Source organism: Toxotes jaculatrix, chromosome 20, assembly GCF_017976425.1.
Source record: "Toxotes jaculatrix isolate fToxJac2 chromosome 20, fToxJac2.pri, whole genome shotgun sequence".
Lineage (NCBI taxonomy): Eukaryota > Metazoa > Chordata > Actinopteri > Toxotidae > Toxotes > Toxotes jaculatrix.
In genome coordinates, this window is record NC_054413.1 from 3385934 (window position 1) to 3404691 (window position 18758).

Sequence of the window (18758 nt, forward strand, 5' to 3'; positions counted from 1 at the left end):
GGAGTTCTGATGTAGACTGAAAGCACATCATAGAGCATATGTGTCCTTTCTCAGGTCTAGTAAAAGGGCTCCTCATTCATGGATGGTTACAGCTGACCTCCATGACATGTAATTACTGTGAGGCTCAGTATTAGTGTCTTTGTGACTCTGGATAATCCATAGATGTCACTGTGTTTGTACTGGAACTGTTTTTTTTCTTTCAATGAAAAGTGTCGACAGTGTGTTGTTTGGATAAACTAAAGTAAGGACTGTAAACTTGGAAAGACATGTTGCTGTTGGATAATTTAAAATGCCTTTTTTTCCAATGCTTTGAGCACCATGAATAAAATTCCATTTGCCTTTTTTGTATTGATGTTACAGAGTTTATACAGTGTGTGATTCAATTTGCAATAACTTGCTATATTTTTCTATGACTGTATTGATTCATGTATCCATGGAGATTTATTGGTTTAACAGGGCCTTCTTTTAGTGGATATATTCCATTGGTTTTTTGCCAGTTTATGAAAGATGTGTCCAAGATGGGTTGCTAAGCTCAGCACTACGTACAGATATTGTGTATTAATATCAGTATGTCCTTGATATCAATATGTATGCAGTGTAACCTATTAAAATGTCATTGAGAAATGTTATGAATTGGACCTAATTGATTTTAATGCACTTTTCAGGCACTTAATTGGTCATGTAGCCAGTTATACTGGAATCTAATTGAGCTCTGTTACATTAAGGTAGAATCAGAGATGTCAGTAACAGCTAACAATGAAAACTAATACATAGAAAGATAATTACAAAATGTTAATATATTGAATGGCTTTTGCTGAAAAAAAAACTGACCATAAATAAAAATGGGGTTTGATTTCATAAAAAATTAAAGGATCATAAATTTAAAATGAGAAAAGCACATGGAGCGGTGAGCTAGCATTCAAAACAGTTTGTGTTTAAGTCTGGTCTTTCTCCGTGTAAAAGCAACATGGAATTGTCTTTATCAACCAATTAAAAAAAAATCAGAAAAACAACAAGCTGGAAATAGTGGACAGTGGAGAGTGATGGAAAGCAGTAAGAGAAGTGGGGTCTGTTTGCTGCCTCAGTGCCTGTGGAGCAAGATGTTGGTTCCTTCAGTCTCAGGATACATGCTGTTTGAAGGCAGACAGCTCATCGAGTTTTCGGGGCATGAACTTGACCAACTGAGGGGGGGGGTGAGAGTACGACTACCACTACACTTACTGTTGCCTGCCACAAGGTGAAAAGTTGTGTAGAACAACTTTAAATCTACAAATGTTTTTTTCTGCCACATATAAAATTCTTCTAACACATTTTTTTCCCCTAATAACCCTTCTTTGATCTTTCTGGAACATTGCACAAATAATTAAAAGGCCATGTTTTACTGGAAAGATACCCCCATTGCGTGTCTGAAACACTCACCCCCTGTAGTCTTGAAAAGTCTGTGAACAAAGTCTGCAGTTTGCCTCTTCACAGAAAACAGTCTGTAGTCAGTTTGGATTCACAGCAGTGAGAAAGGATTCCAATAATTATAAGTTTTCACACAAAAAAAAAGGAAAAAAAAATGTCCACAGAAACTTCTCCCACTCCCTCGCCAATCCTCTGTCCATCTGTTTGCTCTGTATGTTCCAGTTGCCAAAATACATCTAAGTACACTGCTGCCGCAATCCTCATACACCATCCCACTGAGCCCCTGTAAACAAAATGTTGAATGGCGGCGGAGATGTCTGAGAAGTGCACTATACCATATGAAGACAATTAAGTAAAATTGAATCTGGTAGTATCAATGAGCTGTCTTTGGTCTGGTGTTTTGATTTTACACGAAGCTACTGAGTCATATGACAACAAGCAGTATGTCGAGCCAATACTGCTTCATATATTTTTTTTCTTTTTTTTGGTATATTTTCAAGCAACAATAAAAATCCACAGGGAATTCATAAGGACCGCTTTCAGGGCCCTTCAGATTAACTGAATATTACTATATAACATTCAGATGCTTGTTTTCTTTTTGAATGCCTTATACTAACCATTTGCTGTCTCAAACCTCAGACTGACCTTATCACCTTCAAGAACAGTGGAAAAAGTAAGAGACAAGGCACTTAACCCCTGACAGCTTCTGCTCACTGCAGTTCAGCCTCAATGTTAGTGTCTATGAGTGTCTATCTTCTCTGCTTCAATAAAGGTTGTTCAAAAATAGTTTATCCTGGCCCCAGTTTCCTATATAGGATTAAAACATTCTAAATTCTGATTTACATCTCTAAAATGTGACAGTAGCATATTGAAAAGACAGTGATAGATGTCTTAGGGCACAGACAGTCAGAAGACCTTGCTTTACTTGTTGCATGCTCACCATCCTCCAGTATATCATACTACTGATGACGATAACAAGCAGTCATAATAATCAAAGAGTTTCAAAGGCTCAACCGCTCCAGTCAATACAGCTTAACGCTCCTCCATAAAGTCTCTTCACAGTGTCTTTCCAGATATAAAGCTTGACATTTCAATTTGAGCCTGGCACTTCAGTTGCCCAGCAGACAATTGCTGGCAGGGCGAATGCACTGAAATAGGGATAATGTTCAAACAACAACCACCAATGAACCAGTCGGTGATCCTGAACGAATCCTCAGGTGTGCCAAAACAGTCACAGCGACGGTGGAGACAGAGGAGGCAGTTGGCTCTCACGGACATGCTTTGTGGGCCACAGCTAATGAGCCCTGATGCAGGACTGGAAGACTGTCAGTGAAGCAGTAGACTTGACCAGATGCAGACAGATGATGGTGTGAATTACACAAGTATCATCACATTCAGGCATACACACGCACATGCGCCTCAGGTTCAGCTCCACTTTGATTTTGTTCTCCGCCTTGTGGAAATTATATTTGAAGAGAAGGATAATTAGTATAATTAGCCATGAGACAACATGTACTTCAAGGCTGAAGTTAAACAATCAAACATAAACACACACACAAACACATGAATGGAGCACTATTAAACCCCCACAACTAAAGTGGTTTATGGGTGCGATGCAGTGTTTTTTAAATTTAATATCATGAGGAATCGGGTGGAAACACAGCCAAAGCCCAATTGATTTTTCAATAAAGGAAAACATGCATTCTCTGCCTTCTTTTTCTTCCCTCCCTTTTCCCTCCTCCCTCTATCTTCTACACTGCTGCCGACTACACCTGAAAATAGCACAGAAAAAGTGCTCTCCTCTCTGACAAGTGGGGAGCAGTTTGCTCTCCTGTCAGGCTACAGTGGAAAGAAAGGTCGATGGTGTGTCTCCTGTGAGAGAGTTGGAGAGAAGAGAAATGTGTGCATTAGTCTCCGCGGGTGCATCAAATCTGAACGAAGAGATAGAACCAGTGGTCAATCTCTTCATAATGAAGATAATGTGTCTGTCAGTAAGTAATGGCAGGCTCTGAAGATGGCTTTATGTGACACTGTTTCCACCAGAAAAACAAAAGCAGTTATCATTTGTTTAAACACTTAAAGAAACAGTTAAGCATTTTGGGAAACACTCTGACAGTTAGATGAGAAGATCAATACCACTCTGAAGTCTGTGTGATAATTATTGAATTTGAGGCGGGAGGCGATTAGCCTAGCTTAGCCTTAACACTGGAAGCAGATTTTGAGGGGCAGTTATTTACTGTTACTATTTCTTGGCTAAACGTTTATCCACCTGCCCAACACTGGTAGCTATAATGTGTAAACATAGGCTACTGACAGGATTAAGAAGATGCTTCCATGTTGTAATACCATTTCTTACTTACTCTTGCACACATTGAAGAGGCAAATACCATAATGCAGCCTCAAGAATGTATTTTAAGAGTTGCTTGTCATTGGGTTTGGATGTGTGACTGTCCTCCTCCTCTCAGAAGGGGAGAGCACAATTGTGAGGTGGGTCATGAATCGCAGGTGTTGGGCGAGAGCGAGCAAAGGGGAAAAACTACTGTGAGACTAAAGTAGAGTTTTTGCGCATGGCGCTCAATCACATTCAAGCCAGTGGGGACTGCACTGAAGCGTACTGCTGATGTCAATATGCACAGAAAAAAAAAGAAAATGGTTAACAAGGTTTTTGTTCCTGCAGAATGTCTCTTGCACTGGAGTCAATAGTCTATGTCAGTTATGAGAGGGGAAAGCTATTGATGCTGCTTTGTCAATTTGTCATCTAATTATGCCAGACTCCACACTGTTCAAACTTACAGCAGGGAAGTCGTAATTAAATTGAGGTTTGCTGATTTGAATTAAAGCAAAAACATTTTGTGGCTTAATTATGCTTTCCACGGGCTATCCCTAATTGTGTTACTTTTCGGCAAACTCACACTCAAGTAAAAATGATTAGTTCAAACATTAGAACAAATTGTTTGAACTCTACTGATAGTAGGATACTAGTTCTAATAGTAAACAGACCCACAGATCTTTATTCAAAGTAAGCTTTGGTAGTTCCATTAAGCAGAAGTTGCTAACTTAGTTACTGTGAAAACTGGCCAGATGTAACAATCAGGTGTGATGCATATTTATCTTTAAATTGTCACATCACTTCAAATTTCTTTTCATTAAATCACCTGCTATAAACCAAAGAAGAAGTAGAAAACGTTATTGCCTGCTGTCTGCCTTGTTTACAGGCAGATATAAAGAAATGAAGCATCTGACACCTTTAAGCATCACTGTGACAGCACCATCAGGAAATAACGCACATTCTTATTAGTGAAATGACAGAAATGAACTTTTAAATCCACTCTCCTCTTCTTTGTGAGCACACAGACTAGCTAGCTACTTATTGGAAAGTTGTCAACCAATTGTCAAACTTACTGCCTGATACGAACAAGGTAAGCATTTCTGTGCACACAAAAGACGCCATCAGTCTCATAAAGATGGATAATGCCTCTGCAAGACAGCTGTCGACTGGATTGACCGGAGAATGTACGGAATGTCGAGCTACACCCTGAACATTCAAGGGTATTGACACAGAGAGGTGCCTCAAACTAAATAATGCATTTTGTTCTTTAGAGAACAGCTGTTTCATAAGTCCTAAGGTGTGTAGGGTATGCAACTTCAAAACTATAAGATGTAGAGAAAACCTGTGCTGAAGAAAGAACCAAGTGGGGATGCTGGTTGCCAACAGAATGATTTTGTAGCCATCTAACACATCCTTGGAGTAAGTGCAGCACTTCTTCAGAATTAGTCCAGTACAAATTTCTTTTGGTCATGACCTTGAATAAAAAGAAATTCTAAAAACATGTTCCATCATCCCAGCCAACAAACCAGGTGGGGAGTACATTAAGTCCAGCAGCTCAGAATCACACACAATGTCATATGCTCAGACAGCCGAGGAGATATATCTTGTCCACTGTCAGATCAGCGGAGACAATACACCTTGTGTTACCATCAGGACACTGTCTCTGTTCAGAAAACACTCACGGTGAAATTACAGAAAGAAAATGTACCTGAGAGTGCAAATTTTGTTCCTGGAACACAGCTTATGTTGTTTTATGTTTCAGAGAATTCATTTATACTGAGTTTTGGAAAAACATTCTCAAACGCAGGCAATGCCTCAAATGCAAACAATGTCTTCCGAGTGCCATTGTGCAACATCAAAGAACCCATCATCCACTTTCAACGTCGATTTCAAGTTTGAACTTGAGGATCTTTTATGACAACAAGAAACAACTGTTTTATGGTTTAGTAGCACCTTTCAGCACTGAAAAGGCTTAAATATTCCCACTGAAGACAAGGAATTGCAATTTTTTGAGACAAGGAAGGCCACATGACTCCCTGTGTGTCTGCTATCAAGGGGACCACTTCAGAAGGGCCAGAGTCATTCATGCATTTTTAAAGGGGGCAAAGCAAAGACTCCTGCAGTAAAATTTGGTAACTTAATCTCAAAGACGTACTGAGGGAACGAGCCTGCCTTGAAATCTGATCTTCTCTTGGATGGCTGGCGGCCGGAGACCAAATATAGGCCCGGTGCTTCTGTCGTAATTGGGAGCTTTATTGATTTCCGGGCCTGTTGTCACGCCTGAGGTGACCTTTTGTTTGAGAATAATTGCTCTATTAGAGGGTTTATTCAGGCACCTGCTGGGTATCTCAGGCACTATTATTGTCCAATAAGAATCCCCAGGCAGTAAAGCAGTGACCCTGTTCTGATATGTGGGGTGGATGGAGAGTCTGACTTTCTGCACTGCAGGGGCTTATCATCAAATGCAAACGTAGGGCTGGCTCGGTACATTCGTGGGTTAATGTGAGCTCTAATACTGCTGGGAAGTTTGATAAAGTTATGACACATATAGCTTGTACTGCATTGCTTCATTTCAGATAACGCACATGAGAAATAACTGATTTGTTGTTATCAAATGTCCATGCAATGCCCGTTAGAAAATACTGGGTACAGTGTCATAAAACCAACATAATGTTTTCTACACCAACAAGAAAATGCATGGTTCCCAACAACTCTGAATATAAAAGGTTTATTTGTGCTTCCTTCGTTTTCTCTGCCACTACTGAAATAAGTGTATCCCCATTAAAATGCAGCACTGGTTCTCTGTGGGTTCATTCCAAGTGTGATCAGCACAGAGTCAACTGAGAGTTAGAAAGGTTTACCAAGGAAACTTTCTCAGGCTGTGGTTGAGCTTTTGGAAGGTTTGGATGAAGCTCACTGCCCCCTCGACCTCAAGAAAGGTTTGACAGAAAACTGAGCCAAAGGGAAGTCAATAATTAAAAATAGAGCCAACGTATACTGTTTCTCTTAACATAACTATTCTTTATTTATACAACTGGATCGTGCCAAAAGGGAAAATGTCAACAAATTTGAAAAACGCAGAGCCTATGCATGATGTATGACATGCTGTCTGCAAAAGTATGGTTTTAAATAAAACATGTGTTGGCAGACCTCAAGAAAGTTTGTACCAATATAAAGAATAAATGAGAGCATAATCATGAAGTCATATGTTGAAATTAGAGACTGCCCTCTGGTAAAGAAAAAAAATGGGCCCAGAGGTCGTCTGTGCAAGCAGCTTATTACGACCCATAGTTATGTTTTACTGTTAGACGACCTCTAGCAGACATAGTGTTATGTATTATGACGGGAGTAAAGGAGAAGGTCAGGTGACGTAGTATAAAGAGTATAAAGCCTGAATTAGAAAGGGGATGAGGTGGATGGATGGATCCAAAAAAACAGGACTCTGACATGGGAGACTGCTGTGAAATTACAACTTATGTCGTACACTGTTATTGAATGTATTTTGAATTTAGTTAATCAATTTATTTTATATCTAGGTATGAAAAAGGAATAAGTAGAATGGCATTTCAGAATTCAGTTCAGTTTTAGAGAAATCATTGATAAAGATTTCAATATGCCTGCTCTCCTTTCAATTTTCCTAATTTGCCCTGAGCGAAGGTGTGTTGAAAAGTCAGTTCATTCACAGTCTATCACACTACTCATCTCTGTGCCTTAAAATATGAAGACAGAAGGCGTGCACCCTGATTTATAAAAACAGAGATGAAAGAGCGCTGGTATTTGACTATCGTGTTCAAATCAGACTGGGGAGCTGGTTGTCACAGACAGCTTTGAAGTCATGCTCATGGGGCCAGGGAAAAAGAAACTGACGAATAGGAAGGTGAGTGTCTTTCACTGTGGTCTAGACGTTACGCTTTCTCTGGGTTTGTGCTGCGGAAGCTTCATGCTCCATATTCCCTCGGGCACTGAATCGGAACAGAATCACTAAGTCTTGGCATAAACCGTTATGACTCATGCTTGGCTGTTTGTTGTCATGCCGTCGCTCTTGCTGGCTACCGTGTACAGCGGCATTTCTAAACACTACCTCATTACTACCTAGCTCTGGCCACACTTAAAACACGCAAACACTCATTCAAACTGCAGCACCGCAAAAACCATGAATTAAACAAACATGTTTCTCTTTGTGCATCCAGTCAGTGCGAACACGAGGAAAGCTCCCGTCCATTGATCTTAAGGCACTAATGCTCACTAAGGAATTCCGTAACCACAAAACAGACATTGGCCTACACATTCTCAGTGTGATGAAATTGATTTTCAACGTGTTCCTTCTCTCCTATTGGCAAAAACACATCAGAGAAGCTCTGAGATGCTGTTCACTTATTGAAGCCAAATGTTCTCTATCGCAAGAGTGTGTTCCCCAATCAAACCAAACTACAACACAACACCATGAGCTGACACAAATAAAAACTTTATATTGCGTTGACCCAAATGTAATCATGACTATTAGTATAAACTTAACCTTAAAGAGTAACTTAATGCCCGATTGAAATGTTTCTTGGCCCTCTGTGGTTGAACATTTGCAGCCTGTTTCACCCTCAGACCACATCAAGATTAACACATGCAAGATTAAGATTAAACCAACTTTTCGTGGGTTAAGTTCCTCTTTAAGTTAAACTTAACCTTAAGCTAAAGTTCACACAGATTTAACTAAAATGCCTACCGTTAGCCTGATTTAACATGAGGTCCCATGTGTTTAACCAAATTTAACCTTTCTAACCAAATGGCTCTTGGGACGACAATATCAGTTTGACAGCTGGTCTGTCGATCCACCATTTTGGCGCAGACTGAAATATCTCATCAGCTGCTGAATGTATTGCCGTGAACTTTTACACAGACGTTTATGGTCCGTAGAGGATCGATCCTTGTCAGTTTGCTGATCCCCTGCCTTTTTTTCTCCAAGTGCCACCACAAGGTTAGCATTTCTGGTTTCTGAGTGAAATTTCACAGAGCTATTAGCACGGCTGTAGACTTTGTCTTGTAACAGTTTTGATGGTGCTGAGTTCAATATCAGCCAAAGTGAGCATCATCTGACTTGTGTCTACCAAATCCGTAGTAGGGTTAAAGGGATCAATAGGTCACTATTCAGGTTTTACATTATGCCAGCTGTTTATTTTTGCCAGTTCTGTTCTGTTTGGAGATGGTCCCCGTATTAAAGGTTTTCACTTTCAGGTCATAATTTTAAATTAAACAATACAACCTCCAAAAGTGAGATAATATGTAAAAGGTATTAGAGTAAGTGCTCAAAGGTCTGAGAGGCCAATAACTTCAAAAAGCAAGTGTTCGCTACTCATTGTAGAACTTAAATATAACAATCCCTGTTAATTTTGATATCTTATCGCCTGAAGCAGCTCTAGGGTCAGTGACAGCTGATAATAAATGTGTGATAAAAACTCACTGAATAGCTTTCTAAGCTTCACTTAGACCCAAGAGTGTAGTTTTTTTCTTCTACTCTGAACAGATAGCAAATGACTGAGTGGGGGAGAACCTGTATTTCACTGATATAAGCAGGGTTAGAGCATATAATTCAGTGGCAATTGACAGCACCCTGAGGATCACTGAAATGAGATAATAAACTCCAGAGTGCAAACCCAGGGAGTGTGTGGACTTCTAATCTTCAAAATGGTAAAGAAGGAAGAATTGATCATGCTGTGTAACTGCTACTTAGAATCTTTTAGTATTCCTGCTTGGTTGTATAATGGAAATTAAACATTTTGTCAGGTTGATTATGTTTTTCTTATGAATACTCAATATATATATATATATTTTTTTTGGAATAACACAAAAATCAGCAAATTTCACAATCGATTTGACTACATGCATATTCCATCAAACTGTGAATTGCAGCATTTCCAGGGATTGAATAGATTATGAGAACACTTATAAAATGTGCTGACTTTTTGTAGTAGTTAGCACTGTGCATGGAATGCCAAGTCCATGAACGGTGCAAACCACATTTTCATATCAGCAGAAAAATAGCCAAATTAAAAGCCCCAATCAAGCTTCCTGTGGTGTTTGATGTGCGAACAAAGTTGCACGTTCATTTGTTGGAACACTCTGAAATTAGGGCTGCATGCTCATTCTCCAGAATGAGTCGCACATTAGCTGAGCATTTGATTCAATTTCAGTCGCCACTTAACAAAAGGAAAAAACATAAACAAGATGGCGACACAATTAATGACCAATATTTTTCCCCACTCACTTTGTCTGTTTTAATCTTTGTGTGTTGCCTTTGTACAAAGCAGCGTACTGAGCTGCAGCATCTCCATAGAAACTAGGCTGCCGCTGGGCATTTTGAGTGTGCCCAGCAAATGTCATGATAAAAGTCAGTATTTCAGGCATGGGCACTAAACACCACTGAGGAGACATGTAATGGCTGCCAATATTTTGAGCGTGGAAAATCAGCAGGGGGTTGACATTGTTGCCTCTGACCAATTCCCTTCCACCCAGACGTATTTTTTATTGCTGGAGGAAGCAGGAGTGGGATTCATGCCAGCAGATAGGCAGTCCAGGACAGAGCTGACAACATGACTGTCAGACAGATGACAGGGACGCATGCTTTTGAAGTAGAGAAAGACGATATTGCAGCGCGCTGCCTACTTTCACGCTCCCATCACCATAATGTGATGAGCTGTCACATTAAAATCCTCGGGTTGGTCAATTTGGAGCGCCGTCAGTATTCCCCAGTGAGAATTATTGCAGCCATAACAATAACACTAAAGGTTCGAGGCGATAAATGTCAGCAGGAACACTGGTCGCAAGACTGGGCCAGGCTTTGAAAAGCAAGCTCATTCCTCTAGGCCTGTGCCAGTCTGAGCAGCCAGATGCCAAGCTTTGGGTACAGCCTTTAGCACCCTGCAGGCTACTGAGTGTCTCTATGTGCTGCCTCATTGGGCAATTTATGTCACTAAAGGAGGTGAGGAGGAATTTGTTGTCAATTTGTATTCATTTTTAAGGGAAAACTTGCAACTCTTGAGAACAAAGACTTTAACAAACTATACCAGATGTTAAGGACAGAGTCTGAAATCAGAGGTTAAATAAGACAAGGCTAATGACATTCCAAGCTCACCGGTGCTGTGTGTATCAGTTTGAGCTGTCACACTTCCCCAACACTGGCACAAACAACCCCTGGCAGCATGTCCAATGAAGCTGGAGCACCAGCTTCTCCTAATTCGCATCTGAGCCTACAGGCAATTACCTGCTTATCGTTCGTGACTAGCACTCGCTCTTCTGAATGTTTGTCACCGACGTGGAGGTGGCGTAGAGACGACAGCAGGACCCGAGGGGGCCGATGGTGAACCTGGCAACGCTCAACGTTTCAATTAGAGGCTCGGCGGAACATGGCGGCTCCTGATCGCCTTCCTGCTCCACAGCTCTGGGCCCCTAATTACAGCGGGTCGATAAGGCCAGAAAACACAGCTCAAACGGACTGAGGCGAGGCGCAGATAAACACACGCAAACAAAGACAAGAATACAAAGACATATTAACTTACACACTGATCCACACACTGTATATAAGGACAAACACACAGATATGGGCTGATACACCCCTGACAGCCTGAGGCATGATTAATCTGACTCGCTCGCTATTTTTGCTCTGCATACAAAATGTACCTGCAACCATAGAAACTGGAAATTTCTGGTTCAAACACCTATTGTGGTTTACCTCTATAAAAAATATATTCTGACATAAATTATTATAAACGCATTTCACTTATTTACCTCCTTATGAAAGCAATCATTTCACCTGAATACGAGGGAGAGAGCAAATACAGACATGGTGTAAAATTTTTGCTTCATTCATGGAAGTATGACCACTGAGGCTGATACTGAAAAAAGCTGAATTGTGTTTAATGGGATCTATATGCATATTCTGTGCTGACTCCCATAGCTTAGAGACACAATTAGAATACAAAAAAGGAAAAAAAAAAAAAAACTTTTTTTTTTCAGCACCTGACAGAAAAAAATGCTGACCTTTTCCTAAATGAGGCGGTTTTACACACTGTTTGGAAATTCCTCCTGAGGTGTTTTCGCACAGCGCCAGACACACACACACACATACATGTGCAGACACGCATACACCTGATGTCTACACTGACTATTAGCGAGACGGAGGATTGTCATGACATTTAGTTTGACCGTCACTCCAAACACTGAATATTTATTGCTGTATTAAAGTGCCCCCCCCTCCCCCACGCTATAACCCATTTCAGCAAAGAACATTTAAATCATGACAACAATCATGATGAATCGCTGTTGTGGCTGCCTGGCAATCTCGCCTCTAATCTCCACTTCAGACCCCAACATCACGGCTCAATTGTTCATAATTGCCCTTAAGATGAACTATGGCACAAACATTAGGGGCATGCAATTCTCCTCTAAATCCATCTTTCATTCTCTCTTATCAGTCAAGGGCACTCAGCAAACACGAGGAATTGGCCTATTATCTATTTGCATTCCAAAAGTGAATCATCTCATCACTCTTTGCTTTTCCAAACCTATTTTGGCCACACTGCTTATCTCTCTCATTAAGAAGTGGCTGTGTTGAAAAGGTACAACACAGTGAGAAGGAAAAAAAAAAAGCAAAATAGCTTAAGTGTATGTGATAACAGCTGATGACCTAACAACATGCTAGCAACTGATTAACTGCAGGACAAATCTCTCTGCAGGCAGCGAAAGAATCATAGTAAGTCTGATACATGAGGTGCAGTTACTGGGTTTCAAATTAAATCTGTGTATTGCCTAAAGGAAATTTACTCCAGTATGTGAGTCTGTGTTGGAAGCAAAGCACCTACAACCTGGCAAAAGAACCAAATATTCAAATTGTGCAGAAATTATACAAGGAGTTCACTGTCACCTCACAAATATGAAGAGCTGCCTTTCGAGAAGTGGGTAAAGTATATATTTTTTGCACTTCACATTTTCAGCCTTTTACTTACAATCGTTACCCAGCATTTCTCACACAAACTGCAGGACCAGATGGTAAACTACAGAGGCCGGCAGGTTAACTACTAGCATGTTAAAAGCCAGGAACTTAGTTAAGTAGTTCTAGATAGCCACATAGCTCTGTACAAAGCAAGTGCTGTGCAGATGATTTCTCTGCCCTACTGTGTTTTGTGTGCAAGTTGCTACTTTAATTAACATCTGTTTAGGAACTTATCACTTGAGCTATTCATCAGAAGGTCACCGAGGAAACAGCTCTGCCACAGCGAGGTGAATGAAACAAAACACGGCTAATTAAAACCACACTTGTTTTCTCTGCGCAAAAAAACAAACAAACCAAAAACATGTTTGAAAGTGAAAACACTCAGGTCAAGTAAGATCAATTCTACAATATTTAAAGCTTTCATCATCGGAAATTATTCTTACTTTTTGCTGCTGTCAATATTTTGGCTTTGACTTTCAAGTGAGCATCTTCACATTTTTTGCTTGAATTTATCAAATCACTGCAGACAGGCACACATCCTGAGAAACTGTACTTAAAATTAATATAACATGAATATATTCAGGTTACTAAGTTGATATAGTAGAAGACACAGCAGCAGAAGAATGTAAATAGACACTGAGCAAATATGATACCAGGTAATCCTGCAGTGTGTGTGTGTTTTTTTTCCCCCTCCCAAATTCCACATGCTGACTTCATGTTTCCTCTGGTACATAATGACTCCAGACACCTCTAGTTACCTGCAAGCAAAGAGTCTAACCGGGAAGAAACAGCTACAGCTATTTCAGGAATATTTCCGTATCACTAATGTTAAGAGAAAAAGAAAATATGATCTGGCAACAACAAAAAGCTACAAAGCGAGTAGGACCTAAGCCCTACCATCCCACCAGTGCTATGGCTTGCCAATGATTCACTTCCTTCTTTGGCCCTTGGGTGTCTATTCTCTTCAGGAACACCCACAAGCTGCTCTGCTCAGCTGTTTCTCAAGCTGCCTCCATGGTCTGATCTGAGGTTTTGGATTTGAATCCCCCTCCTAAAATCCTTTACTGCTCTGCTAGAATAAAATGCTACAAATTCAACTTTAACAAGGCAAACCTTGCTTTTCAGCTCGGCTCTCACAGAATCTAAGCCTCTCCCTTTAGCATTGCAAGGCTTCCCCGAGTCACACAGAATGTGAAGAGTAGTAAAAGGTCGATGATTGGGATGGATGGTGGAGGTGTCTCTGCTGAAGTCTTCCCCATTAAATGTTGGGTGCTGTGATCCTGCTTTAAAGCTGCACTTGACTCCAAATGGCCATGATAAGTCACAGAAATATGAACTTGGTAAAAAAAAAAACTCATGTAATGTGATATGATTAAAATGCTCACTGCACATGGATGTTGAACAGGCAGCAGAATGTAATATGAGCAAGTACTTTGTGTTAAATTTGCAGGTTCTTCATGACATCGCTCTATGTTATAGCACTGCCTCTATAATTAACAAAAGCTGGCTGTACTTTGACATAAAAAGTGCTACTTTAGCTTTACATTAGTCCAAAGTGCCTTTGTAAAGCGCGTTACTGCCCCTTCCCCGACTCAACCTTTCACACTTTCAGAACCTCTGCCCTGTTGCAGTAATGAGGGTTAGTGGTGTCTCTCTCTCCGTGGACTGTGACTAGCTGATTACTGGAGAGCTGTTGCTGCTGTTGCTATCTCTTGTGAGCTGCCCTCTATCTCCGTCCTCTGTCCCTGGACCACAAGCCCTGCTAGCAGACCATCAATCAGGAGACCACAACAGGACCTCACGTAATCACAGAGGGTGTGTATGTCTGTGTGTGTGTGTGTACATGTAGGTATATAGTTGTAATATGTGTGTGCCCCTGTGCAAGCATGCATGTCTATGTTACTTTGCTGATTTTACAACCTAATACGCTTGAAGCAATTTTTCACTTTGCTAGAGCTTCACGCCTCAGGAAAATCCACTGACAGCCACCATTTACTGTTTACTGGTATTTCAGCATCACCAGGTCTCTAGTCTTGTCAGTAATTACCAAAAAGATAATAAAACTAGTACTGGGAAGATGTCACCTTGGGATCTTGAAAATTGTGAATGGCCTTTTTTACCATTCTATGACTCAGCGATAATTAATATTGATTACTGCAGCCCTATTTTAACCTGTAACAACAACAAAAAAAAAATCTATTAGAGTTCAAGGAGACATCTTCAATCAATGGCCTGTTTTGTCCAAACAACACCCAAAAACCCAAAGATATTCAACAGGAAAAAGCAGCAAATTCTCACATTCAGCAACAAAGTTTTTGCTTGATAAATCACAACTGATTATCAAAGTTGTTGATTAATTTTTCCATTTACTTAACATCTCTCCGTGATTTGGCATCAGGTCCGAGTCCATCAGTTGCTTTTCTTGATGTTCATGCCTGCATAGCCCGTATTGCATATGCAGTATATGCAAGATGGGACCGGTGGACCTTCGCCTGCCTCTGAGGGTGAGACTGGCAGTATGCAGCTAAGTCACAGCAGGCAAAGATTGTCAGCTTGGCAGGATAAAGCCAAGTGTCCCTCTCACCTTTTCTGTCATCTTTAGACAGGTGCAGCGCGCAGGTGGAGGCTGGCAGTGACAGATGCCGTCTAAAGTTATAGTTTGTGTTGAAAGACTGGCTCAAAGAGATTTATGATAATGGAATGATTTCGAAACTCGACCAAATAAAAGTGTATTCTTGCGTGACAGAAAACGACAGGCTGAACATGTAACAATAGCTTAACAGGACACCACACCCACATTCACAAACATACAGTGAGTGACTCTCAAGGTCTTGCCTGGTTAAGCTCGAGGTCTGAAAAGGAGATAATACTGGGCTAAAAATGACAGTGGATAAAAGTAGAGATTGTTTTGTAATTTTATTCTTTGCTAGGAAAAAAGATATTACTATGAATTAAAGTGTATATGTTTCAAACGTTATACTTATCAGAAACAAAGGTTCAAGACAACTTATTCTGCTGGGTACGCTCAATAATTACGGAACAATACCCAAAATAAAACATACATCGATCGAGAGTAAGGTGGGAATCAGGCTTGGGTTTTACTATAAACGAGAATCTATAGTCTCACCAAAATTATGGACAGGCCAAACCCATTAGATTCAGAGCTCTGTCTCCTAGGAAACGTAAAAAACTAGAACTGAAACTGAAAATTCAGAGCTATTGCTCTTGGTGTTTGCAGAAAACGTGTTGCATTAACTAGGAAGTTGGATTCCCGTCTCTCTTCATCAAAATGGAAATCAGAAATAACTAACTGTATGCCCTTCGAGCCAGTGCTGACGTCCAGGTACAATGGCTGAGGTATCTCAGTGACAATGATACAAGAATAGCCCTTTTATTTATTTATATAAAGTATTATTATTATGTGTTGTATTATTGAGGTTTTAGTGGGAATAAAATGTCCTGTCCTTGCATATTACTAGAATAAAATATTTTTAAAAAGTTTTGTTTTTCTTCGTATCCACAGACTTTCAAAGACTTTCACTGCCTGAACCCTGAAGCACAAAATTGAATTATGGTTCAAGTTTACCAGCTTTCTGCTGCAGGAGGTGTATTGTTTGTCAACCTCGACTTAACAAAGCACAACAGAAAATGAGCGGTCTTTTTTTTTTCGTTTTACAGAATAGTAAAGCATTGATACTCCAAAACAAACACCATTGTTTCCTCTTTCATTTAGGCGAGTCTGTGAGGCACTTGTACCTCCATAGAGGTGGGTCAAAAGATGCTCCATCGTTACTGACTAACTGATGGAGGTTGCGAAGACAACAGAGCGGAGCCACCCTGCACCACACCAAATGCAACAGTGTTTTCAGACCGGCGAGAGCTTTTCTGAAAATATGAAAAGCATGAGCATGACACGATGATTTAAATGCGATTAAAACTGTAGCTATGAACATCAGTCGCACTTTTGCAGGCCTTTCCACAGACACAATCGGATTCAACTTGGGCTAATTAAGCTGATTTGCGTGTCCTGCTGCAAGGTGACGCGTAGAGCCTGTAATGGCAAAACAAACTGCTCGTTGTCTCCCGTGCGTAAAGTCACTGACTAATGATCACTGCATCATAATGATGATGATGATGATCCCAACCAAGCACGAGGCTGTAAAGCCCCCCCTCCCCAGTCGCGATGAACTGACAGCACAGCGCCGACTATCACTTCCAATTGAATCCAAGTGCAAATGTCTCGGGTACCTAATTCTATTTTTCCCAGATCACCATTACAGGCAGTCAGAAAGTCACTGCAGCGCCTGATGTAAATACTCTTCAGTGTTGGCCAAACCACAGCAGGGCGACACAGGTTAATGTTGATGTTAATATGCGAGGGCAAGAGCAGTGAGAGTAAAGCTCATCGGTACCTGGTCTTGCTGTTGAGACGCTTTCGACGGTGCATTGCCTTCCTTCGCAGTGGTCATGATTCCCTGAAGCCCTGAAGCTGGAAGAAACTGTTGTTTCCCCGGCAGGAGGGAAAAAAAACAATATATATATATATATATATACAAAGAGAGAAGGATGCACCGGTGCAGCAGCAGAGAACCGGTAGGCACAAGAAGAAAAAAGAAGACGACGGTGTATTCACGGCGCCTACAGGCTGAGTTTGCAGCGGCCAAGGTGTGAAATAACAAGTGGTGGAAGGACGCGCTGCTCAAGATGAGAAAAGGCAAAAGATTCCCAGTGGAAGCGAAAGAGAGGAGGAGGAGACAGCAGAGAGAGAGAGAGAGAGAGAGAGAGCGGGGAAGAGAGAGAGAAGCCGCGTATCTGTTCTTTAAACGCTTGATGCGGGACTCTGCGTGAGCCATTCAGTGTACCACCGGCGCGTGCGCCCACACACGAGCACACATGCTTGGTTTGCAAGTCAGCTAAAGGAAGTGTGTGTGTGTGTGTGTGTGTGTGTGTGTGTGTGTGTGTGTGTGTGTGTGTGTGTGTGATGCACAGTGAACGGATATCAATTAAAAATGCACACTGAAATGAAGTAGTGAAACTTTAATGGTGAATTCATGGGAAATATAAGCTAATGAAATATTCATCTGCAATTAGAAAGACACTCTAATACTGTTTCAATCACATACAGCATCAAAAATCTATGGTTCTCACTTTATTCTTATTGGTGACAAACTAAAAATCCACCTCATTCAATCAAAGCCTGTATCACTATACCTTTCAGAGGTAATGCTGCTTTTGTTCCTCCCAGTATTCCTGCAGCATGTGGACAGAACAGTTTTGCATTACATAACTTTCTTGCTGTAACAAGAAAGAAAACTACTAATGCTCTGATGCACTGATGCATTAGTAGTAGTGCTGAAACACTAAGTGGCTTGAAAGTAATGTAACTGGATTAAATATTATACAGGAACCACAGATGTAATAACACAGAGAGTCAGTGGTGAGAATATTTGAAAATATGTTTAAGACATGAGTGGCTGTAAAAAGTTATGATCCAGGGGATGAAGCAGTTGCAATAAAGTGTAGCTTTTAACAAAGCTCAGTTAATCTGAGATTTAAACTAAATCTTGGAGACTGGAATATAATTAGCATATTCAGTTTACTGCAGCAATATTAAAAGAAACCTCTCATGTTGTCTACATTTCAAGATAAGAACCAAACTTCTTTTCATGGCCTTGTTCAATTAGTCTGCACTTGTGGTACAATCCCTCTTAAACACCGCAAGGAAATGGCCTGCTTTGATTTGCTCAGAGATGTACTTAATGTTAATTAATACTTTAGTCTCCAGTTTGACTCTTTATTATTGCAAGTTTGTAAGCGAATGTGCTGCGCTGTTAATTAAAACCAGGTGGCAGCTGGGTGAAGTCAATTACCTTGGAATCCCAAATGAATGTCTGCAGTGTTGCTTCATGTGACCAGCTGAGCACAACGGTCAGCAAAAGGGCTGTCCTTCAAAAAAAGATAGCCTCAAAGGAAAAATCCACCGTCAGATATATCCTTGGACGAGATAGGCTATTATTGTGCCATTTTAGTGCCAAAGTGCTG

At 40.6% G+C, this 18758-nt stretch overlaps 1 protein-coding gene across 4 annotated transcripts in view; it reads right to left on the reverse strand.

The window, feature by feature from the left end:
• dpp6a (dipeptidyl-peptidase 6a) overlaps positions 1–18758 on the reverse strand; it is a 232245-nt gene that overhangs the window by 129282 nt on the left and 84205 nt on the right. Inside the window, exon 1 of one of the 4 annotated variants that reach the window (XM_041065382.1) lies at positions 17129–17188. The exons of the other annotated variants lie outside the window; for them this stretch is intronic. Coding sequence (XP_040921316.1) covers positions 17129–17185 — 57 coding nt within the window. The 5' untranslated portion in view covers positions 17186–17188. Of the gene's footprint in view, positions 1–17128; positions 17189–18758 lie in introns of those variants that run through there. 4 annotated transcript variants of the gene reach the window in all.